This window comes from Onychomys torridus, chromosome 13 (genome assembly GCF_903995425.1).
Source record: "Onychomys torridus chromosome 13, mOncTor1.1, whole genome shotgun sequence".
In the NCBI taxonomy this organism is placed as follows: Eukaryota; Metazoa; Chordata; class Mammalia; order Rodentia; family Cricetidae; genus Onychomys; species Onychomys torridus.
In genome coordinates this window covers 63,482,030-63,505,560 of record NC_050455.1, presented here as the reverse complement: position 1 = coordinate 63,505,560, position 23,531 = coordinate 63,482,030, and the positions used below count along the sequence as shown (strand labels likewise).

Sequence of the window (23,531 nt, the reverse complement as noted above, 5' to 3'; positions counted from 1 at the left end):
CATGTGGAGGCCAGAGAAGACTCTGGGTACCTTCCTCTACTGCTCTCTACCATATTTTCTGAGAGAGGGTGAAGCTAGTTATTTCTGCAAGGCTGGCTAGGAAGCCCTGGATTTGCCTCTCCACCTGCAGCGCTGGAGCTACAGACACACCTGTGCCTTGGGTTTGCACGGGTTCTGATATGAACTTAGCCTCTCCTGCTTTTACATCAATTGCTTGTACTTACTGAGCACCTCAACTCCTGAGTGATGCTGAATTGAAAGATAATGGATTAATTTGTTTGACAGAGACAATTTCAAGACACTATAGCATTTCAGCTGTGGCTAGGTTATTGCTCACTGCTCTCATCCATGTCCACAGTGAGAGAGCAAAGAGTGGAGGGGAAAGAGAAGGGAAAATATGACCTTTCAGGAGGAAAGCGTGTAAGTCTGAAGTTTCACAAGAAGAGCACAGAGGACAAATTATCCGTCATTGTTAAAGACCTTAGTGCCTGCCCCACACCTGGACAGCAGGAAGGTTGGCTTGAGGGCAAGACCCACCCACCAAAGACTCCTACTTGTGAACATGCAAATTCATTTGAAAGGAGAGAGCTTAAACTAGAACACCACGGGAGGAGTTCTCTGCTCAAAAACAACCATCTAGCATCAGCCCAAAGGCCAATGAAACTGCAGTCCAAGGCGTCCAGGCTCCCTCCTGAGCTGGCAGTAGAGCTTAGCCACACTGTGCTGGATGTGTAAACATGAGCGAAGCACTGCCAAGGCCATGGTACTCATAACCACATACTCATGGCTCTAGACAGGCCAGGCAATGTGTGACAAGGTTGCAGTTACTGCAAGGAGGCCCTGAGAGGCCACTGCATGAATCTGCAATAAGAGACCCCATGTCCTACCTAGCTCTAATTATCAACTTGATGCGGCCTAGAGTCATCTGAGAATATAGTATCTAGAGAGTGAAGAAGTGCCTACATCAGAATGGTCTGTGGACATACATAACTGTGGGGAACTATCTTTACTATTAACTGGTGCCGAAGAGTCCAGTCCACTGTGAGTGGCACCATACCTAAGCAGGTGGTTCTGGAAAGTTTAAGAAAACTAATAAGCTGTGAGCCTGAGTGAGCCAGGATGAACCAGAGAACAAGCTAGCATGCAATGCTGGCTTCATGGCTCCTGCCTTGAGCTCCTGTCCTGACTTTCCTCCATGATGAATTGTGACCCGGAAGAGTAGGCCAAATACACCCTTTTCTCTCCAAGTTTGGTTTGGTCAGAGTATTTTACTGGAATTAAACTAGAATACCCCAGAATATTGGCCATACAAGGACTGTTGGGTGTCTGGTAAGGAAAACACACTCCAAGTTTTTCTAATCGACACTCATCTCTAGAAACATACAGTGGTAAACAGACTAGAGAGGGTCAAAGGAAACAGCACAAACCTTGTGTGTTCTTAAAGGATGTGACGGCTTGTCTGTAGGGGTTTGGTGTGTCTGGAGTGTCAGTCAGGTTCACCAGCACCAGCAGAAGCAGGAGGCTCTGGTTGGCCAGAGGGGAAGTAAGCTCTGGAGAGGCAGCTGCTTTACTGCTCGCCCCGCCTAGCGTGAAGACACTCCAGAGACCAGCTTGAGGAGAAAACACATAGTTAGGGCTGCACCGCCGATAATGTCGAGCAGTCTGCAGGTTTATGCTTAAAACTCCAAAATACTGTTTTAGTTCAAAACAAAACAAATTCATTATTTGATGATTCTCCTATAGACTATCCACATGCACACCCCAAACCCCCAAAGGATGTATAATGTCGTACTAGTGTGTTTCCATGTTGAAATGAGATATTTTGAATATCTGAGCTTACAGTATCATTACAATTATTTTCACCAGTTTGTTATAAGTTTTAAACATAACTCCTAGACGCAGTAAAATTACATGTTAATATTATCCCCGTGGACAAAGCTGCTGTGGCACTCACTCCATTATAAATGTACTTTATAGCTAATGGGTGCTGGACGAGCTCTATTACAAAGAATCAAAGACTCCACCTTACTTCAGTCAGAAGAGCTGCCACTAAGAAAACAAGCAGCAGCAAATGGTGGCAGGGATACAGGGGAACGGTCTTGCACACTGTGGTGGGATTGGGAATTAGTCCAACCACCCGGCAGTCAGTATGGACCTCCACGGCCAAGCTACATCACTCTGGAGTAGACAACAAAGGACTCCAGATCAACACACCAGAGAGACACTCGCACATCTCTTTCTAGCTGTACTCAAGGGTCAAGACATGGAATCAATGGAAAAATAAAGAAAATGAGGTATCTCTAGACAATGGAGTTCTATCCAGCCATGAAAAACAGGATAATATCACTTGCAGGAAAATGGATGCAAGCGGAGATCATCATATTAGGAAAGGAAATCAGACTCAGAAAGACAAATATAGCATGCTTTCTCTCACTGAAGGATTCCAAGTTTTATATAGGTGTAGAAAAACCACAAATGTATATGGAACATGAGAGTAGAATTCAGATTGTTTGGGGGGATGGATAAGAACAATGAGAAGAGGGGAGGGAGAAAGGGCAGGGTATAGGGGTTGACTTGGTTAAAGTCCATGAAATATCTGTATATGAAAATGTCTTTATGAAATGCGTCATTGTGAATAATAATATATAGCAACAAATGTTTACTTTCATTAAAGCTTTCTTATACACAAGTAATAAGCAATGAAAAATAGACTTAATTCCAATTATAATAGTAACAGATACACTGTTCAGAAATACAAAGCCAGCAAGATGGCTCAGCAGGGCAAGGAACTTGCTGCCAAGCCTGATGACCTGAGTTTGATCTCTAGGCCCATCGAGCGGAGAGAACCAACTAGCATCAAGCTGTCCTCTGAACTCCACATAACCGTGTGTTCAGGTGCACACACGTAAGTAAAGAAGTGTAAAAAAAATGTTTAACAATGACCCTAAAATATACAAGATGTTTGGGCTGACAGCCACTAAACTTGACAAGGCCACGGGAAATCTGGATTAAAGTGGAAACATTTCTGAATAAGAAGATGGTACTGCAGAAGTGTCAAGTCTGCCAATAAGAGAATCTGAAATTCAACACAACATCTATACAAATACTAACAGGAACTGACATGATACTGAGTAACACAGTGAAATAAGACATTACTACATAGAAAACAAGGGAAATACTTCAGAGACTAGTCTCAAGGGGATGCTCCATTCACACAGCAACATTTCTATAAAAGCCAAAATCATTTCAAAAAGATGGATTTTGCAGCAGAGTAGACAAAAGTATCAAAAGAACTGATTTTGGTACATGGATTTGTGGATCTTTGTGTGATATCAGGTAATAGTGGCTTTGTAAAAATAACTTGGAAATATTTCTTCAAACCAGTGAGCAAAAAATATAACAAAACTTATAAATGTCCCCGGAACACTAAAGTGTAACCACTTACCCACTGTTTAGTTAAAGAAGTATGTGTGTGTAAGCCTGGTGTGGTGGTGCACACGTGTAAGCCCAACACTCAGGAAGCTGAGGCAGGAAAGCAGGATCAAGAGTTCAAGACCAGCCTGGGCTACATAATACGTGGTCTGAAAAAGCAAAACTAACAAAAAACTCATTTGTTTTCAGACAGAGTATCTCTGTGTAGCTGGCTTTGATCACTCATGATCCTCCTGCCTCAGCTCCCCAATACTAAGATTGTAGGCATGGGCTACCACCTGCAAGGAAGGGTTTTCTTATACAAGAAGCAAAATGAAAAGGATATAAAAATAATAGTAATATAATTAAAATTAAATACTATTATGAAATGAAATCCAGCAGAAAGTTACAAGACAGGTAATAAATGAGAAGAAAAATTCATAACATATATAAGAAAATGGTGTAAAAAAATCTATGTCAGGAGGAAAAACAAAATAAGAACACGTAAGTGAAAAGCAATCTATATGTGATGGATCATTCATAAGAACAGAAGTTTCTTTGGGTTTTGGTTTTTTTGTTTGTTTGGTTGGTTGGTTGGTTGGTTTTTCGAAACAGGGTTTCTCTGTGTAGCTTTGTGCCTTTCCTGGAACTCGTTTTGGAGACCAGGCTGGCCTCGAACTCACAGAGATCCACCTGCCTCTGCCTCCCGAGTGCTGGGATCAAAGGCGTGTACCACCACCACCTGGCAGAACAGAAGTTTTTATTTTGGTCGTTTTTGTTTGTTTTGGTAAACAGGGTCTCATCATGCAGCCTAGCCCAGCCTTGAACTCAGGATCTGCCTGCCTCAGTATTTGGATTACTGAAATTATAGGCATATGGCATGCCCAACAAGAATGAAAAAATTTAAAGATAACATCCAATATTGTTTTTAAAAAGTATGCACACATACTAATTAACCACAGTAAGAGACCAACTGATACTGGATTTTTTAGAGAATATTTGGCAATTCTCACTGACTTTTTCCTGAATGCCCCTCCCCGAGGACTAACTTTCATGGTACCAGAAGGCACCATTCAAGCTTCCAAAGGAGGGAGGCAACCAACGGTCCTACCCAGGCCATGAACTACATCAACAACCAGCATGGCACAATAACCCTAAGAGTACAGTAGTGGCACACACACACCTTGGCAGTAACCAACAGATCTCTAGTTGGACTTAAGACCTACTCAACAAGAGGAAGACCATGCCTGGTACTGGAAACCTAGTTAACTACTCAGTGCTAGTGAAGTTATGGCTATTGGAGGAGAATCTACAACCACTAATGTACTAAAACAGCATAATCCCTAACAACAATCTATAAATATTTGTCCTTATCCCACAGACAAGTGTAGTCTTCATCCTTCATCAAGGAAACTTTTCTTTGCAACAGATGGAGACCACAGAAAACCACAGCCAATCAAATGCAGAGTTGTGGAGCCCAGCCCCATCAGATACATCTAAAGAACATTCCCACACCTAAGGCTCAGGAAACAGTGTGGAAGTGGGAGACAGAAAGACCATAAGAACCAGAGAATCAAAGAGTTTGCTGTCAGATCATGTCTCCTAACTTATCAGAAGCTACACCCATAAAGTCTCACCACCATGACCACCTACCATGAGCTGAACAGGACAACAGCCATGGACAAGTCAAGGTAGAGAGGGAAAAGCTCACGAGGCCTCAGCCCTACACAAAGAACTAGAACACTGAGGAAGGCTGGCAGCAGGAGAGGTGCTGTTCCCCAGGGAAGAGCATGCCGATCGATCAGCCATTGTCAAACAGTCAGCCCTGAAAACATGCATACAACTCACATTATACGGACTGAGCAGGTTACATTAGGAATATGTGTGTATACATATTTGCATCCAATAACAATTAGTGAAAAAAGATTTGAAGGAGAGCAGGGATGGTATATGGGAGGGTTTGGAGGGAGAAAAAGGAAGGGAGAAATGTAATTATATTATACTATCAAAAATAAAATAAAAATAAAGCAACTTGCAGGAAAACTGAGTAAACTTAAAAATTATCACCCAAGCTACTTATCTATGTTATATATATAATATAAATAATATATATATAATATAACATATTTTTTTTCCTGGCAGAAATCACCATGAAGAATAAAATGCATGGAATTAAAAGAAGGGTTTTAGGAAGAAGTCAAAGTGGTTTTCTTTGCAAACGATGGTATTCCACACATAAAACTCTTACAATTAATAAACACTTGCAGCCAAGCAGCAGGATACAAAGTTAGCACACAAAATCTATACTGTCCTTATTTTTGCTGTGGATATCGCTCTGTACAAATAAAACACTGATTGGTCAGTAGCCAGGCAGGAAGTATAGGCAGGACTAAGAGAGAGGAGAATTGGGAGAAGAGAGAAGCAGAGGAGAGAGACTGCCAGCAGCTGCCATGACAAGATGTAAGGTACCGGTAATCCACGAGCCACGTGGCAAAGCATAGATTAATAGAAATAGGCTGAATATAAGAGTAAGAGCTAGAAAATGGTAGGCCTGAGCTAATGGCCAAGCAGTTTAAATAATATAAGCATCTATGTGTTTATTTTATAAGAAGGTTGTCAGACTAACAGGGCTTGGCGGGGGCTGGAGAGAAGGTCTCTGGCTACAACCAACCAACATGCTGAAGAACAAAACAGAGAAACAATCCCTTCAGAATTGTCATGAAAAACAAAATACCTTGGAATAAACCTAACCAAAGTGAATGACTTCTGTAACAAAACTTTAAAATACTCCAGACAGAAATAGGAGAAGACACTAGAAGATGGAAAGATTCCTCAAGCACAGGGAGCGGAAGATCAACCATGTGGAAATGGCTCTTTTTAGAAGCATAAAAGACCTCAGATAGCCAAAGACAGGCAAAGAAACTCCGAGCAAAGAGTGGCACTGGAGGGCACCCTGATGACAATTTGTACTATGGAGACACAGTAATAAAAACTGGAATACCGGCACAAAAACACACTGGAAGATCAATGGAAGAGAACAGAAGGCCAAGGCACGAACCCACACAGCTAAGGACACTTAATTTAAAAATGATTTCCTCTATTATTTGTTTGTTTGTGTCTGTCAGTCTGACTGTTTGTATGTGCATGCAAATGTGTGTGTGCATGCAGGTGTCCATGGAGACCAGAAGAGGGCACCAGATCCCCTGAAACTAGAGTACCACCCCCCCAGATTTCAAGGTGTGTCACGCAGCTATAATAGGAAAAATAGTAACAAACCAACAGCATGGTATTGGCCTAAAACAGACATGCTGACCAATGGATCACCATGAAGACCCACACATTCTACACACCTACGGACACTTGGTTTTTAACAAAGAGGACAAAATTCCACCCTACAGAAAAGACAGCACATCCAACAAGTGGTGCCTGTCAAATGTAACGGATGGGTACATGAAAAGAATGAAAATAAATACATACCTATCACCCTATACAAAACTCAATTCCAAACGGATCAAGGACCTCAACATAAAACTAGATATCTTGGGCTGAAGAGATGGCTCAGTGGTTAAGAGCACTGGCTATTCTTCCAGAGGTCCTGAGTTCAATTCCCAGCAACCACATGGTGGCTCGAAACCATCTGTAATGAAATCTGGTGCCCTCTTCTGGTGTGCAGGCACAACATTGTATACATAATAAATAAATCTTTAAAACAAACAAACAAACAAACAAACAAACAACTAGATATCTTGAACCCGATAGAAGAGAAAGTGAGGACTAGCCTTGAACTCACTGGCACAGGAAACGATTTGCTGAACAGAACACCAATAGCACAGGCACTAAAAACAACAATTAATAGGTGGGACCTCATGAAATGGAAAAGCTTTTGTATAACAAAGGACACCATCATTTGAACATCATTTGAAAGTGGCAGGCTACATAATGCGAAAGATCTTTACCAATTGCATATCCAATAAAGGGTTAATCTCTAAGGTATATAAAGAACAACAACAAAACAGACATAAAAAACTAATTAAAATTGGGTACATTTCTAAACAGAATTCTCAACAGATGAAACTCAAGTGACTGAGAAGCACTTAAAAGAAGTGTTAACAGCTTTAGCCATCAGAGAAATACAAATTAAAACTACTTGGAGATTTCATCTTACACCGGTCAGAAAAGCCAAGATCCATATGAAGGTGATTGAAGTAAAACTGTCTAATAATAGGGGAGACAATGCCTTCTAGACACCATGACACCGACAATGCCTTCTAGACACCATGACACCGAGTGAAACTTCCACTGCCAGAAAATGTTGCCCGAACGAATCCCAGAGAATCTCCCAAACCTCAGAGGCTACGTATGGCCAAGGCTATTTCTGTTCTCCACACCTGATAGCAAGGCTCTATTGCTGAAGATAACACTTATGTCATCAAACACAGGGATGTTTTTATGTTAGTCAGTACCTGACTTTAGAAGCTTCACCCCTGCTGACTAGTATTTATGGTGCTGAAGGTACTCGGCATGCTACTGGAGGAGAAAGGTCGTCATACACAGCATCCTGGTACAAACCCTGTAACCTACAAACAACAGTGACCTTCCCGCAAGATACACTGGTGCAACAGTTGCACACATGTACAGAAGAAACCAATCACTTTTTGATCGGATCTAAAGGCCTCTGCATAAGATGGAACCCATATGTGACATTTAACTAAAGTGGCAAGAACCTGAAACTAGGTACGTCCTGGGCCTGGGTGAAAACCTAACCCTACTATTCTGCTAAGAACGTAACAATAAAAAGACTCCTAATGGCATACTATATGAACAGATCAGTGCCTCAACATCAGAGAATCTTCTTGCACAGACTCATGACAGGACAATGTGCAGAGAGCGACAGACTTTAGAGCACTCTGTCCTAAACAGGATGTTTTCATCAAAGCCCTCCCTTCCCCTCAAGGCTCAGGGAGCTATGCAGAAGAGAAGGTGGCAAGAGTCTAAGAGGCAGAGGTGACAGATGATAGAACACCGAGGAAGGTATCTTCCAGACACGAGGACCAGCGCACATGTGAACTGGGACTGTGGCAGTGCACACAAGACCGGCACAGATTCAAGCCAGACAGGGTCCTGGCACCAGGAGGGGAAGTGGATACTGGGTATTACCCCTAACCAAGAAGCTATGTGTAGTGGACACCAATGGGCAAAGGGGAATCAGCTTTCTAGAGTGGAGTGTCGTTGGGTATAGCACCCAGACTCCAGGGCAGACCCCACACTCAGGAGTATTGTCCAGCACAAAACTAACCCAGTGGTTTATCTGAGGCTTTTTTGTTTTGTTTTGGGCATTTTTTTTTTCTTATTGGTCTTGTGTTCCTTTGTTTTGATTTTTATTTGTGTTTTGGTTTTAAGTTTTTTGTTTTTGTGAGGAGGTGAAGAAGTAATATAAAGTTGGGTGGGTACAGAGGTGGGGAGGATTTGGAAAGAGTTGGGGAAAAGGAAAAAAATTTCCAAAAATTTTATGTTAAAAATGTGAAAAAAGCTGGGTGGTGGTGGTGCACACCTGTAATCCCAGCACTCAGGAGGCAGAGGCAAGTGGATCTCTGTGTGTTCGAGACCAGCCTGGTCTACAGAGCTAGTCCAGGACAGGCTCCAAAGCTACAGAGAAACCCTGTCTCGAAAAAAAAAACCACAATAATAATAATAAAGTGAAAAAATACTAAAAATAGTGGAATTTAGACTTGTTGGTATATCACTATGTGGGACATAGAAAACTCTTATTCAAATATCACTGAGTAAAAAAAAGGCAAACCACAAAACCACACTTGTATACAACAACAAGTCCCAGGGTCACTGCTGAGCTGGTCACACCAGGTCATGGAGAAGGGTGCAGATGAAGGTCATTCCCAGTCACTGGCTTTCTAGAGTATCACTCATAACACAGACATACTCTAAGGGAACTTAGCAAGTACCAACCAGCAAGGATGGCAGCAGGAGGAGGGAAATTCCTGGTTACCAACTCAGAAAACGTGATGCAATACACGGTGGAGCTGAGGATACAGCCCTGAAGTTTTTATTTAAACAAACAAGTTTTAAAAGGAGGAAAGGAGGCAGGGAGGGGGAGGGGAAGACTTGGCAGAAGTTGGGGAGTAAGATGTAGGAGAAGGGGTTGGAGTCAGGGAGAGTGTGCTGGCTGATCTTATGTCAATCTGACATACAACTAGAGTCATCAGAAAGGAAGGAACGCCCACTGAGAAAATGTCTCCAAAAGATCTGGCTATAAGCAAGCCCGTGGGGCATTAATGATCAATGGGGGAGCCCATTGTAGGTGGTGCCATCCCTGGGCTGCTAGTCCTGGGTTCTTTTTTTTTTTAAAGTAATTTATTTTTATTATGTGTGCATTGGTGTTTTGCCTGCATGTATGTCTGTGTGAGGGTGTCAGACCTTGGAGTTACAGACAGGTGTGAGCTGCCATGTGGGTGCTGGGAATTGAACCCAGGTCCTCTGGAAGACCAGTGAATACTCTTAACTGTTGAGCCATCTCTCCAGCCCAGTCCTGGGTTCTATAAGCAAACAGACTGAGCAAGCCAGGGGAAGCAAGCCAGTAAGCAGCACCCCTCCATGGCCTCTGCATCAGCTCTTGTTTCCAGCTTCCTGCCTTGTTTGAGATCCTGTCCTGACTTCCTTCAGTGATGAACAGCAATATGGAAGTGTAAGCCAAACAAACCCTTTCCTCTCCAACTTGCTCTTTGGTCATGGTGTTTGATCTCTGCAGCAGAAACCCTAAGACAGAGGGAAAGCAGGGAGGCTGGCTGATGATTTGGGAGGTAAACCTCACCAACAGAGGCTAGAGAGATGGTTCAGAAGTTAAGACACTTTCTGCTCTTGCAGAACATCAGGGTTCAGTCCATCAACCATATGAAGATGCACAACTGTCTGTAACTCAAAAAAACCAAAAAACAAAAAACAAAAAACAAAAAACAAAAAAACACTAGAAAGCTGGGCAGTAGAGTGCACACCTTTAACCCTGAACTTGGGAGGAGGCAGGCAGATCTCTGAGTTCAGGGACAACATGGTCTATAGAGCAAGTTCCAGGACAGCCAGGGCTACACAGAGAAATCTTGTCTGGGGGGGGGGGGGGATGATGACAAAAACCCACTAACATGTTATCATTGATTATATCTATGTGATATAAGTAAGTGATTTTGTACCTTTATCTTTGTACATGTCTAAGATTGAAGTTACTTATTACAATGGGCAGAGGTCACACCATTAACAAGTCCTTGGAATATTATACAGAAAAACAAGCAATTGATAAATTTTATTTCTCTGAACTTGGTATGGAAAGCAATTTTAATCCTTTTCACTACTGTTCAATGTAGAAATCTATTGTTTTCTAGTATTTTACATTTTGATGGAACATACAATAGAAACTATCTTATATTATGCCCGTTGAGGGCATGAGAGATGGCTCAGCAGATAAGAGCACCTGTTCTCTCAGAGGACCCGGGTTTGATTCCATGCACCCATGTGGCAGCTCATAACTGTCTGTAACTCCAGTTCAAGGCATCAGGGGCCCTCTTCTGGCCTCCACAGGCAGGGAGCATGAATGGGATGCACATACGTACAGGCAAAATACTCACATACATGAATCCAAAATTTTTATATTGATATAAATATTACATGATACATATGCCATTTCTTACTAAACTATGGTCTTACACATCACAAACTTTTAAATTGTTTAGAGATTTAAATGATGCTTACATGTGTGTATCAGCCTGTGACTGTGTACACATGTCTGCAGGTGCCGCTGGGAACCAGTGTTGGCTCACCTAAAGAAGCGTTACAGGCGTTCGTGAGCCACCTGACGGGGTGCTTGGGACCCAACTGGGTCTAACTGCTTAGCCATCTCTCCCGTCCCCTCTAGCTTCGTCCACAACTCGTTTCAGTGGTTCTAACTATTAACTTTTGACGATTTTGATGAGGGTGGTGCACAACCCACCCACCCCCAAATTTCAGAGGTTCCAGGAGTGTGAAGGGAGCCTCTGCCCACGTTCCCAGTAAAGCCTCGGTGTCTGCAGAGAAAGCTGGGGCTCATCTAGAGCTCTCCCTCCGTTTACTGCAGGAGTATTTCTGATACATAGGGTACTCCCCAGTTCTCATTAGGAAACTGGGCAAAACTCATCCACTGACAACCATGTATCACAAGTTCAATGTATGCAGGGCTTTTCTCTGTACAATTCATGACACAGCTGAGAAAAATCAAAGCAGTGTAGGAAAGTGGAGGGCCGTGAGATGGTTTGGTGGATTTTTGTCTGTGCTTATTGCCAAGCCTGACAGAGAGATAAACACCCAGAGAGATAGATATGTACATACATACACATAGACACACAGATAGACAAATAAATGTAGTTTTAAAACTTTAATAGTAAAAAGTTAAAAATACAGTCAGAAGCAAAAATATTTCTTCTTTTGGACCTAGTTGTTTGTCTAAAACATATCTGTGAAGTTTAGGTCACTCCCTTCCACCCCGGGTTTGTCCCAAGACTGTTTGCCAATGTAGTCACCACTGCTTGGACCAGGATTGTAGGCAAAGAAAACACAACCAGAAAATTCAACCCACAACAAAAATAACCCCAAAAGGCTCTCCAAGATAAAATTTAAGTGCTGTTTTTGGATTTCCCTCACAGCTGTTCCTCTTCATTATAAGGAGAAATGAGCGAATTTTCCCTGGATGAACTGCACAAAGAAAATACGTATTCTCTTCAGGATGGCTTCTTCACTCCCCCTTCACACTTTCAAATTGTTCCCAGGAATCCGAGCTTCTTATAGAAGAGGACACACACACACACACACACACACACACACACACACACACACACAGCACACGCACACACACACACACACACACACACACACACACACAGCACACGCACACACATACACACACACACACACACAGAGCACACGCACACACATATACACACACACACATACATACACACACACACACACACACACACACACACACACACACACACATGCATGCAGACACACGTATACAAACACACACACTCCCTCTTTGCTTCCTGTCTCTGGTAACCTGCACTCACTGCTGCCTCTCTCTCTCTTTCCCCCCTTTCTCCCTCCCTCCCTCTCCCTCCCTCTCTCCTTCCCCCTCTTCCTTTCTCCTGTCTCTGGTAACCACACTCACAGCTGCCTTTCCTCAGAGGGACGAGGAGGCAGCTTGTCATTGCCTACATTGTCGTTTGAACTGGCCCATGACACTGGACCATACTTCTTCCAAAAGTTCACTTTTTGTAGATCCAAGCCTCTGATCTATGACCCAAGAACCTTAATGGAATTGCATTTTCCTGTTGGCAAAGAGAAAAAGAGAAAATTCTCTTTACCAGAAAAATAAAGGAAAGTTACAGTATATTTCCTTCTGTTCCTAAGGCCAAATTAAGGAAGGTTCCCAGTGCTTTTTAATTATACTCCTTGGGTCTTGCAAATAAGCTCTGAAGTAAAATTAATCTAGCAAAAAGTAAAAAAGAATTCAAGTTAACTAAATAAATAAATCCAGGGTTGGAGAGATGGCTCAGCAGTTAGGAGCTCTCAGGGTTCACTTCTGAGCCCCCAAAACTCACAACTGCTCCTAACACACTCTTCTGGCCTCTGTAGGTGTACACACACACACACACATAAACAAACAAATGAAAGGAAGAAAATAAATGTTTAAAAAAGGAATCTGTTATTGATACCATTTTTAAAGTTTTAACTCAGATATATGTATTCTCATGCAAATGTGATGAACACACAAAGTATGACAACCTGAAACATTGTGAATGTAATAACCATCAAGGAAAAGGGGACCTTTCACTTAAAAAGCAGTTAGTTTGGCAGCTTCCAGGGAAGAGGTGGACTGGAAGCTGCCTCTGTGGATCCATGAAGAAGTGTTGCCATGAGTAAAAGTAGGCAGTATTCCAAAGAGAAAAAGATGCACTGGAAATTCACGAAAGGGGCGAGAGGGAAAATATGATGGGCAAATAGCAAAAAGAAGCAAGTCACACCCAATGCAGCTCCAGCTGGACAGCTCCACGGTGGGGTCAGGAAACCCAGACTTCATCGCAAGGGCCAGCCAGGAGACCCTGGAGGAGTCCCTGACAGTCCCAGCACGAGCCCACAGTTCTCACAGACCTCAAACCCAGCTGCAGGCCGAGCTGAAGCTGTACCTCCTGGAGGTGAGGAGGGATGGGTGAGCAGAGGAGAGGAGTTCCCTGCGTCAGTGAGTGGCAGCTAAGTGCCATCTTGAGAGGAAATCTATTACTCACAACTCAGCTGCCCTGGGGCCCAACAGTGGAACAGTCACAAATCAGAGTCACACAGCCGCAGGTGAAATGAGCCGGGGAGGCGGCTGAGGAAGCAAAGCCTGATGAGGAGAAAGGTGCACGTGGCAGGAGGGTCACAAGGAAGTGTGCAGCCAAGGGAGTCAGTCCTGCACTCAGGGCCTCGGTGGGTCAGGCTCTGGAAAGGCATCTCCAGGAGGTTGACTGCAGGGTCTGAGAACTCGGAAGTTCCGGAGACTCCTGGACTTCCACAGCCTGCTACTTCCGGGAAGGAAATTAGTGCGCTGGAGATTTTGACGGCGGGAAGACAGTTACAGAGCTGCCTGTATAGACAGCAGTGCTCTCAGTCCTGGCTCACTTGGAAACATCACTCACAAAGGGATACGTGCTGTGGATAGCGCTCTGTGTAAATAAAGTTCTGATTGGCCAGTGACCAGGCAGGAAGTATAGGCGGGACAAGAGAGAAGAGAATTCTGGGAAGTAGAAGGCTGGAGAGAGACACCGCCAGCTGCCGCCAGGAGAATCAACATGTAAAGACACTGGTAAGCCACGAGCCATGTAGCAAAGTATAGACTAACAGAAATGGTTTAATTTAAGATAGAAGAAGCAGATAGCAAGAAGCCTGCCACGGCCATACAGTTTCTAAACAATGTAAGTTTTTGTGTGCTTTCTTGGTTGGGTCTGAGAGACTGTGGGACTGGTGGGTAAGAGAGATTTGTCCTGACTGGGCCAGGCAGGAAAACTCAAACTACAGATACATGCTGGTTTGAATGAGAGGTTGGTCTCTCACAGATTGGGCATTTGAATACTTGGGCCCCGGACCGACAGGGCAGGATTAGGAGGTGTGGCTTTGCCAGGGGAGAATGTCACCGGGGCAGACTCGGATAGTTCAAATACTTGAGTCATTCTGAGGGTGCGCTCTCTGCTTCCTGTTTGTGGCTGAGATGTGAACACTCCGCTCTCAGGTTCCAGCACTAGTCATTACGTCTGCCTGCTGCCAAGCTTCCCCACTGCGGTAGTGATGGACCCTTAGCTCTGAGTTGCCTTGGTCACTGTGTGTTAATACAGCCACAGAAAAGTAACTAAGAAGTGGTTCTGAGAAAGGCACACTGATGTGACAAGCCTGACCGCGGTGTCTGGTGGAAGAATGTGGAAGGCTTCGGCACTTGGGACTAGAAAAACAGTTGAATGCTGTAAGAAGAACTTAGTGAGCTGTCCTAGTAGGCGCTTGAGACAGTGGTGCTAAGAGCTATGTAGACCGTGGAGGCCCAGCACATGAGGGAAACAATATTACCAAGTAGGTTAAAGATCATTACTGTGAGATTTTGGCAAAGAATATGGCTGCTTTCTGACCCTGTCCCAAGAACTTGCCTAAAACTAAATATACCTAATTTCTTTGGCAGAGGAGATGTCAAGACAGCTTAATACTGACTCTGCTGCATGGTTCTTAGTAATCACCCTCATGCAGGTCTGCAATGAAAAGAAGCAAGTGGGGCAGAAAGAAATACAGACTCTAGTTAGAAAAGAAAAACAGCACCAGGAAACAAAGCTGCAGTCAGGGCTTGTGCTGAAGGAAATAAGGAGGTAAGACCAGCATGAAAAGTAGAGACCATAATTATTTTCGGTCTCATTATCTAACAGCCAAATTCAGATATAAACCAAATACACATTACAACATAAAGAATGAATAAGATGTAGAATGGTCTCAAAATGTGGTAATACACTGCAATAAAAAATTAAGGGACTATGCTTCACCCAGAGTGTGGATTTTACAAATAAACAGAAGAAAGGACAAATACAAAATGCATTCCACATGAGTCTGTGAATATAAAGCGCAAACATGAGCAAAACCAATCTGCAGTATCAGGTTACTGGCAGGAAGAAAAATATGGACAAAGAGCTTCATATGCATGTGTAAAGATGGCATGATGAAGCCCAATTCTTTGTATCTTCATTAAAAATAAATAACAGTGGTTTTAGAAATAAGGATTGTGGTTTCTTTGCTGGTGGAAAGAAAAATCATTAGGAAAACGAGTAAGAAAAGATTATAGATACACTAGAACCATTTGATTTAGCTCTGTATGTTCATTTTATGATAATTAATTGAGGTAAATATTAAGTTACCTGTACTCTCATTCATGTGTTACACTTAAAAAAGTCTTTTCCTGTTTAACATCCTTAGTCATCAGGGGACTACAAATCAAAACAACCCTGAAATTCCATCTTACACCTGACAGAATGGCTAAGATTAAAAACACAAATGATGCCAGACAGTGGTGGCACACACCTTTAATCTCAGCACTTGAGAGGCAGAGCCAGGTGGATCTCTGTGAGTTCGAGGCCAGCCTGGTCTACAAAGTGAGATCCAGGAAAGGCACCAAAACACCAGAGAAACCTGTCTCGGGGGGGAAAAACAAAACAAAACACAAATGACAGCTCATGCTGGAGAGGATGTGGAGAAAGGGGAACACTTCTCCATTGCTGGTGGGAGTGCAAACTTGTACAACCACTGTGGAAATCAATATGGTGGTTTATCAGAAAATTGGAAATCAATCTACCTCAAGACCCATCTATACCACTCTTGGGAATATACCCAAAGGATGTTCAATCATACCACAAGGACACTTGTGTTGCAATAATCTTAAATGGTCTTCAATAAAAAACCCAGAGCCAGATGCTGGGGTAAATGCTGAAAGATCAGAGAGACAAAGTGGTGAGAGAAATTTCTCACCACCACCGAATCCTCAGGATGAATCAAAGGCAAGATCCTGTCTATCTCCACCAATCCTCAGGCCGCATGGAAGGTGAGATCTGTCTTCACGAATCCTCTGACTGAAAGCCTCTGAGTCCTCCACCGAAAGGGCTCTTCTAGTTCCTGCCTCCTCACTCCTTATATGCCTTTTTCCGCCCAGCCATCACTTCCTTCCTAGTGCTGGGATTAATGGGGTGTGTGTTTCCAACAAAGGCATGAGATCTCAAGTACTGGGATTAAAGGCGTGTGCCACCACTGCCTGGCTCTGTTTCTCTCCTAGACTGAATCAATCTCATACAGTCCAGGGTGGCTTTGAACTCACAGAGATCCAAACGGATCTCTGCCTTCCGAGTGCTAGTATCATCACTGCCTGGCCTCTATGTTGAATCTGTTCTCTGATCTTCAGGCAAGCTTTATATGATATACAATATATCACCACACACGTCCTTAACTCTTTTCATAGCAGCTTTATTCATAATAGCCAGAAATTAGATGTCCTCAAGCAAAGAATGGATAAAGAAAATGTGGTATATTTACACTGATCAGTAAGAACGGGTGGGGAAAGGTAGAAGGATCCCTGAGTAACTATTGCTCCCTGGTTGAAAGGGACATTCTGAGAAGGGAGGCTGGAGTTTCTTCCAAAGCATTCCCATTATGCTCATAACAGCCAGAAGCCAGCCTCCATTTTGGAGGGTGCTGCACCAGGCCTTAACAAAGGCAGCTGCCATGCCATTGCTACCATAAGGCACAAATAAGAAGAGGCCTGAGAGGCACTGAGAACTAGATGCTTTGAAATGGGAAGATGCAAACAGATACTTGTAATGAGTTCAGAGGTTACCAAGACATGAACAATCAGCAAATGAATGCAATGCACAGTAAATGAGTGATATGGAGCGGGTGAATGTGGGGCTTAGGAAGGGCCTGAAAGTGCTCATGGGATTGAAAAACCTGCTCTGAGAGCACTCAATTCAACAAGCAAGTTCATATGCAGACACTACCAGGCTGAGTGAGGAGGCTTGTCTCCTACTCGAGGATCACGGAAGCAGAAAGCATCACCCAGGCTGACGGTGGCACCCGCCCTCAGTCCCTCTGTCAGAAAGTCATTACTGTGTGGTACCCCAGGTTTCCTGAGAGAAGAGTGGGAGCCCTGCCATGCACAAGGAGGGTGGTGTTCCCACTCTTTCCTTCTCTTCCAGCATAATGAAACACACTGCGGTTAAGTGAGTTTGTAATGTTGCCCAGGCTTAACCAGCTCTCACAAAAATCTATCTAAAAACAATGGAACCATACCATTTTTCTAAAAATGTCTCGAACCGAAAGCAACGATTTTAAAAGGTTAGTCATTTAAGTACAAGTGAACACAAGGGCACAAGAAACTACAGGGCTGACCCTCTGACTACCCTCTGAGGCTCCTTGTCCTCTTTTTTATAAGCTAAAAAATAAAGAAAATATGATCAGTTTTCTGTTTCCCATCCATTTCCAAGACCTCAAACTAGACTTATCCACCTTTATTAACAAGAAACAGTCCTGCATGACAGGGCTTCTCTGGACACAAATGACACTATGAAGTCACCACAATTAGTAAGCACTTAAAAACTTGTTGTTTTTTGCTAATATTTTATATCAAAAGCTAGTTTTATTGTTAATAGCACCACTTTAAATTTATATTAATCCCATCTTCCGAAAAAACGTCATCACGCATGTCTTATATATTAGCAAAACAGAGCACTACAAAGTTTATAAACCATTCACTTAAATCCAGAGGTTAGTTTTAAAAGATTACGTTGATGGCACAGATAATCAATAAAGCTCAAAGACCACCACGGCAAGGTTAGGGATGGTGAGCAGAAAGAAGGAAAGTTAAATGACAGCTAATGATGACCCCCACAAATTACCAAAGACGCTTGCTCCCCAAACATTAGCATCCCCCCAGCGTGGCAGGTAAAGCATTCAAATCCATAGAGGTTGTGCTCTTACTCACACTATAGCACCCTGCAGACCTGGACTCAAGTTCAGACTCTAAAGTAGGTGCCCTCAGCTACGATCCTCCCTCCCTGTCCTCCTGCTCCACAGCACAGGGCCCACCCCAGTGGGCAATTACAACAGTGTGAGGCCCACCACAGAGGAGATCTTCAGCTCCTGGCCTTCAGCAGTCCTGAACTCAATCTGTCTGCGACAGGGAAGAACAGTTTGTGGTTTAGCACATAGCTAGTCCCAAACTGTCTTTGCAGACTCCTTCCCCACATCCAAAAGGAAAGGGCGACTCCCCGAGAAGATGCAAGTGGCATTTCTGCTTGTTTCTTTTCATTGGCTCCCCATCTGCCCACTGTGGCTCTGCATCTGTGTTTCTTGATTTCACCTAATGAATAGATCTTCCAGGCATTTTGCCCCTTTGTGCTTCATTCCTTCAATAAGCACGCACTAAATTATCCACGTGTAGGTCTTGCTCAGATTGTTCCACGATATAATAAATTGCTGTCACTATAGTCACGATGCCTATAACTTTAAAAAGTTTTATACATATATGGGTGTTCTGTCTCTATGTATGTCTGTGCCCTGAAACTGGAGTTACAGATGACTGTGAGCCACCTTGGGGATGCTGAGATTCAAATCTAGGTCCTTTGGGAGAGCAGCAAGTGATCCTAACCACTGAACCATCTCTCAAACCCCATGGTGCCTAGAACTTTGAAGGAAAAATACAGAAATTAATGCCACTATAGCAAAACAGCAAGTCATAGTAAGTTCCGATCTCTGCCGGAGAGCTTTCCTCAGACAGCTGCTGGTGACCTAGTGTGGGCAGGGTGGGGGGAGGTCTGCAAGTGCCCCACCCCCACCAGGGTGTACCTGGACTTTCAGCTACAGCTGTGCATGACAGAGGGAAGAAAGGAAGGGCAGCACACAGTGCCTGAACAACCTGAAGGACAAGCAGGCCACAGACTCAAGTCCCTTTTCACTCTCCTGTAAACAAACGGCACATAAATGTGTGACGTTAATTTTAACCTGTGATCCATGTTGACCTATATTAAATTACTGAACAAATTGTAGCATGCTATATTTTGTTTTTATAACTCTCCAGAAAAATTATCATTTTGTAGGAGGCCCTAACTAAGTCTCCTAGCTCAGAGAGAGTCAGGCTGCTGTGGAATTCACTGCATGGTTATGTACATATAGACCCGTCCGTGCACATAACCTGGCACCGGGTATCTCTGCAGTAGGAGAGCGGGCTGTTATATGCTTTAGAACTGGTCATGGTCCTCAAATGATGTATCGCTAGCTTTTTAATGTATAAACTGCTAAGCGAGTTTAAATATGATGAATGAAGACGGCTGTGGGTTTTCTGGCTAACCTACAAGAATACAGTGATTCATAATTGGTAAGGCCATGTCTACTTCCACTAGACATTATACATTGTCTCTTTTATTCTTCACAAACCCTGAACAAAAGCTCTATTTATCAGTGTTAAATCAAGTAATGAGATTTAACTCTCAGGAACTGGAGCTGGAGAGGTGGGTCAGTGGTTAGCAGCACTGGCTGCTCTTTTAGAGAAGCAGAGTTTGGTCCCCAGCACCCGCACCTGGTGGCTCACAACACCTATTAGCTCTAGCTCCAGGACATCCAACACTTCCTCTGGCTTCTACATGCACACACAAAAAGACACACAAATACATAGGCAAACAGACAGGGGCATGCACACACACACAAAAAAGAAAAAACAAAAAAACAAACAAACAAAAAAAACCGAGGCCTCATCACTGAGAAAATGCATGAGAATGAGTTCAGCTAAACCCACCAGTGCATCTCTAAACAATGCACTTTCTCAGTAATTACTAGTGCTGGCTGAGCCCCTGGCATGGGCCCAAGGGGCCCTGACAACAGATTTGGGAGCTGCACCTCATCAGCAATACTGAAACCATATGAGAAGCACTCTAAGTCCAGGGTTAGTACCAAACCCCACTTCAAACAGTTTTAAAAGTATGTTAGGTGATTCTAGAATTCTGTGATTTAAAAGATAAATTAGCTGCAAATTTAACACAGTACATTAATTTTTTAAAATGGTAGCACTCATTCCAAAACAGGGACACATCAACTGAGTCTTTGTCTATGCTGTCAGCACCGTGCCAAAGAAGAGATCATTTTTTTTTTGCACTATAAAACCATGAATAGAGGTTTATCTGCATGTATTATAGATATAACAAAGTAAAGTGTATATTAACATGCAATTCATTCTAACCAGTTTTCAGTGAAAGAAATTACACTTGCTACATCTGAAAAAAGCTTTAAAACATCTGTATGTGAATTGCCATTACTCTCAATAACAGATGTGGTGGTGTGAACGTAACTGGCCCCGTCAGCTCACAGGGAGTGGCACTATTAGCAGGTGTGGCTTTGTTGAAGGAAGTGTGTCACCGTGGGTACGGGCTTTGGGGTTTCCTATGCTCAAGATACTGCCCAGTGACACAATCCATTTCCTGTTGCCTTCTGATCAAGACGCAGCCAGCACCATGTCTGCCTGCACACCGCCATGCCCCCACCATGACGACAATGGACGGACCTCTGAAAGTGTAGGCGAGTCACCCTAATAGTTTTCCTTGATAAGAGTTGCCGTGGTCACAGTGTCTCTTCACAGCAGGAAACAAACGAACTAACAAAAGCTCTAGTGGTTTCTTTACAGTGTTGGCAGTTCCTGCAGAATGTTTCCTATGAGGAGACGCTGTCCTGGCACCTGCTTGATGTGCGAGTGGATGTTCCAGAAAGAAGAAAAGCACGTGTTACACCAGGGACTGAGTCCACAGGGACGCAGTACTCCAGGGACTGAGTCCACAGGGGTGCAGTACTCCAGGGACTGAGTCCACAGGGGTGCAGTACTCCAGGGACTGAGTCCACAGGGACGCAGTACTCCAGGGACTGAGTCCACAGGGACTCAGTACTCCAGGGACTGAGTCCACAGAGGTGCAGTACTCCAGGGACTGAGTCCACAGAGACGCAGTACTCCAGGGACTGAGTCCACAGAGACACACCGCACCAGGCACTAAGTTAAGAGAGAGAGACGCTGAGCAGTACTCCAGGGACTGAGTCCACAGAGATGCAGTACTCCAGGGACTGAGTCTACAGAGGTGCAGTACTCCAGGGACTGAGTCCACAGAGGTGCAGTACTCCAGGGACTGAGTCCACAGAGACGCAGTACTCCAGGGACTGAGTCCACAGAGACGCACCACACCAGGCACTAAGTTAAGAGAGAGAGATACTGAGGGCAAAGCAGCTACAGAAAACCTAACTGTAAGCTGCGGTGGTGGCTCACACCTGTTACCCAGCACTTGAGAGGCTGAGGCAGAAAGAACGCTGTGAGCTCACGGTAGGCCACACAGTGAGTTCGAACACAGCCCGGGCTAGCGTAAAATCATCATTTAAAAAGCCCTGAAAATTCAACGTGCGTACAACACACAGAGGAAATGACTCCTCATAAGGACTTCTTCCATCACCCCGATGAGTTGAAAACAATCCCCTCCTCTTTAAACGTGCCGCAAGTACACTGTGATCTCAAGAGACACCCCCTGAAGGAGTGAAGGGCTATGCTGTAGGTAACCTGCCTTCAAGTGGCTCAGAGATAAAGTGGGGTGCATTTGTGGATGAAAGAGAATACAATGTGTGGTAGGAAGAGTCCGATTTTTATATTGTTTTATACCAGTTTCTACATGTATAAACTGACTTCCAAACAAAAGGTTTCTTTCTTAAATTGAGGAAGGAGATAAAACGTAAACCAGCAAATGCTGATCAACCCAGAAGATGGATTTTAGGTAGATGGAAATGATGAAAATTCATGCCACCATTCTCTGCTTCTGCACATCTTTGAAACTGCACAAAATAAAGCACAAAAAGAGAGAAATCAAGTGGATGAGATCTATAAAGTAGCTATGACGGCAAACAGAAGGGGTTGATAAGTGACGGATACACTGAGGGACAAAGTCTGGATGTCTGCGGCACCTACGCGGACTAGCCTGGGTTGTCATGGCTGCTGAGGCTTGTCTGAGACAGGGTCTCATATCTGCAGCCCAGGCTGGCCTCAAATGAGTGGTAATTCCCTTGCCTCGGCCTCTTGAGTTCTGGGACTACAATAAGATGGTCATCATTTCCAGCTAAATATTAGCTTTTAGTGTTCCATCATGTCCAAGTATTTACTGACAATCCACAGATGTAGTGTTGGGAGCCAGGTGTGGTGGTGCGTGCCTGTTGTCCAGGCACTCACCAAGCAGAGGCAGGAGGACTGTGAGTTGGAGGTCGGCCTGAGACACTCAGCAAGGCCCTGTCTCAAACCACCCACCAGAAAGCCTTGTAAGTCAGGCAGCTTTCATATTCAGAACTAGGGAAGGGCCGATAATGAAGGGAAAAACACCCCCAACAGCCTGGGCTCAGCAGTCAGACCAAGGCCAAGCTTCCCCTGAGATCTTAAAATAGTGAACCAACTCACTACCAATATTTGAAAAGTAGAAGCATCTACAGCATGGCAGCACTAAGTAGACCTAGTGGGCTATAAAAAAGAAAGAACGTGAAGACACAAAGTTGGGGGGGGGGCATGTTGGGAAGACTTTGGGAGAGTTGGAGGGGGGAAAGGTGAGAGGTTATGATCGTGTTTCATTTGTGTGTGTGTGTGTGTGTGTGTGTGTGTGTGTGTGTGTGTGTGAGAGAGAGAGAGAGAGAGAGAGAGAGAGAGAGAGAGAGAGAGAGAGATTCTCAAGGATAAAGGTTAAACAATAATGACGTTTGTAGTTAGTAAGAAGAACTGGGGAGGACTTGGGTGGTTCAGAAGGTCCCATGTAGGTGGCTAGTCACTACTCACCTGCACCCAATTCTAATATGAGGTCTCATCTCTCGTCCTCTGACGGCATCAACAAAACCACTACCCAAAACTTGAGTTTTTGAAACGAGATACTTGGTTTCAAAGGAAATTAATTTTCGAAAGCATACGACGCACACAATGGAACCAAGCAAATGCTTTCTATCTCCAGGGAAATGCAACCACAGTTGGTGGCCAG

At 43.8% G+C, this 23,531-nt stretch overlaps 1 protein-coding gene across 1 annotated transcript in view; it reads right to left on the bottom strand.

Moving 5' to 3' along the window:
- Nucleotides 1-23,531, bottom strand: part of Dym (dymeclin) — a 277,340-nt gene that overhangs the window by 178,546 nt on the left and 75,263 nt on the right. The window contains exon 9 of the mRNA XM_036205223.1: nucleotides 1,428-1,610. Within this exon, the coding sequence (XP_036061116.1) occupies nucleotides 1,428-1,610 (183 nt within the window). The remainder of the gene's footprint in view (nucleotides 1-1,427; nucleotides 1,611-23,531) is intronic.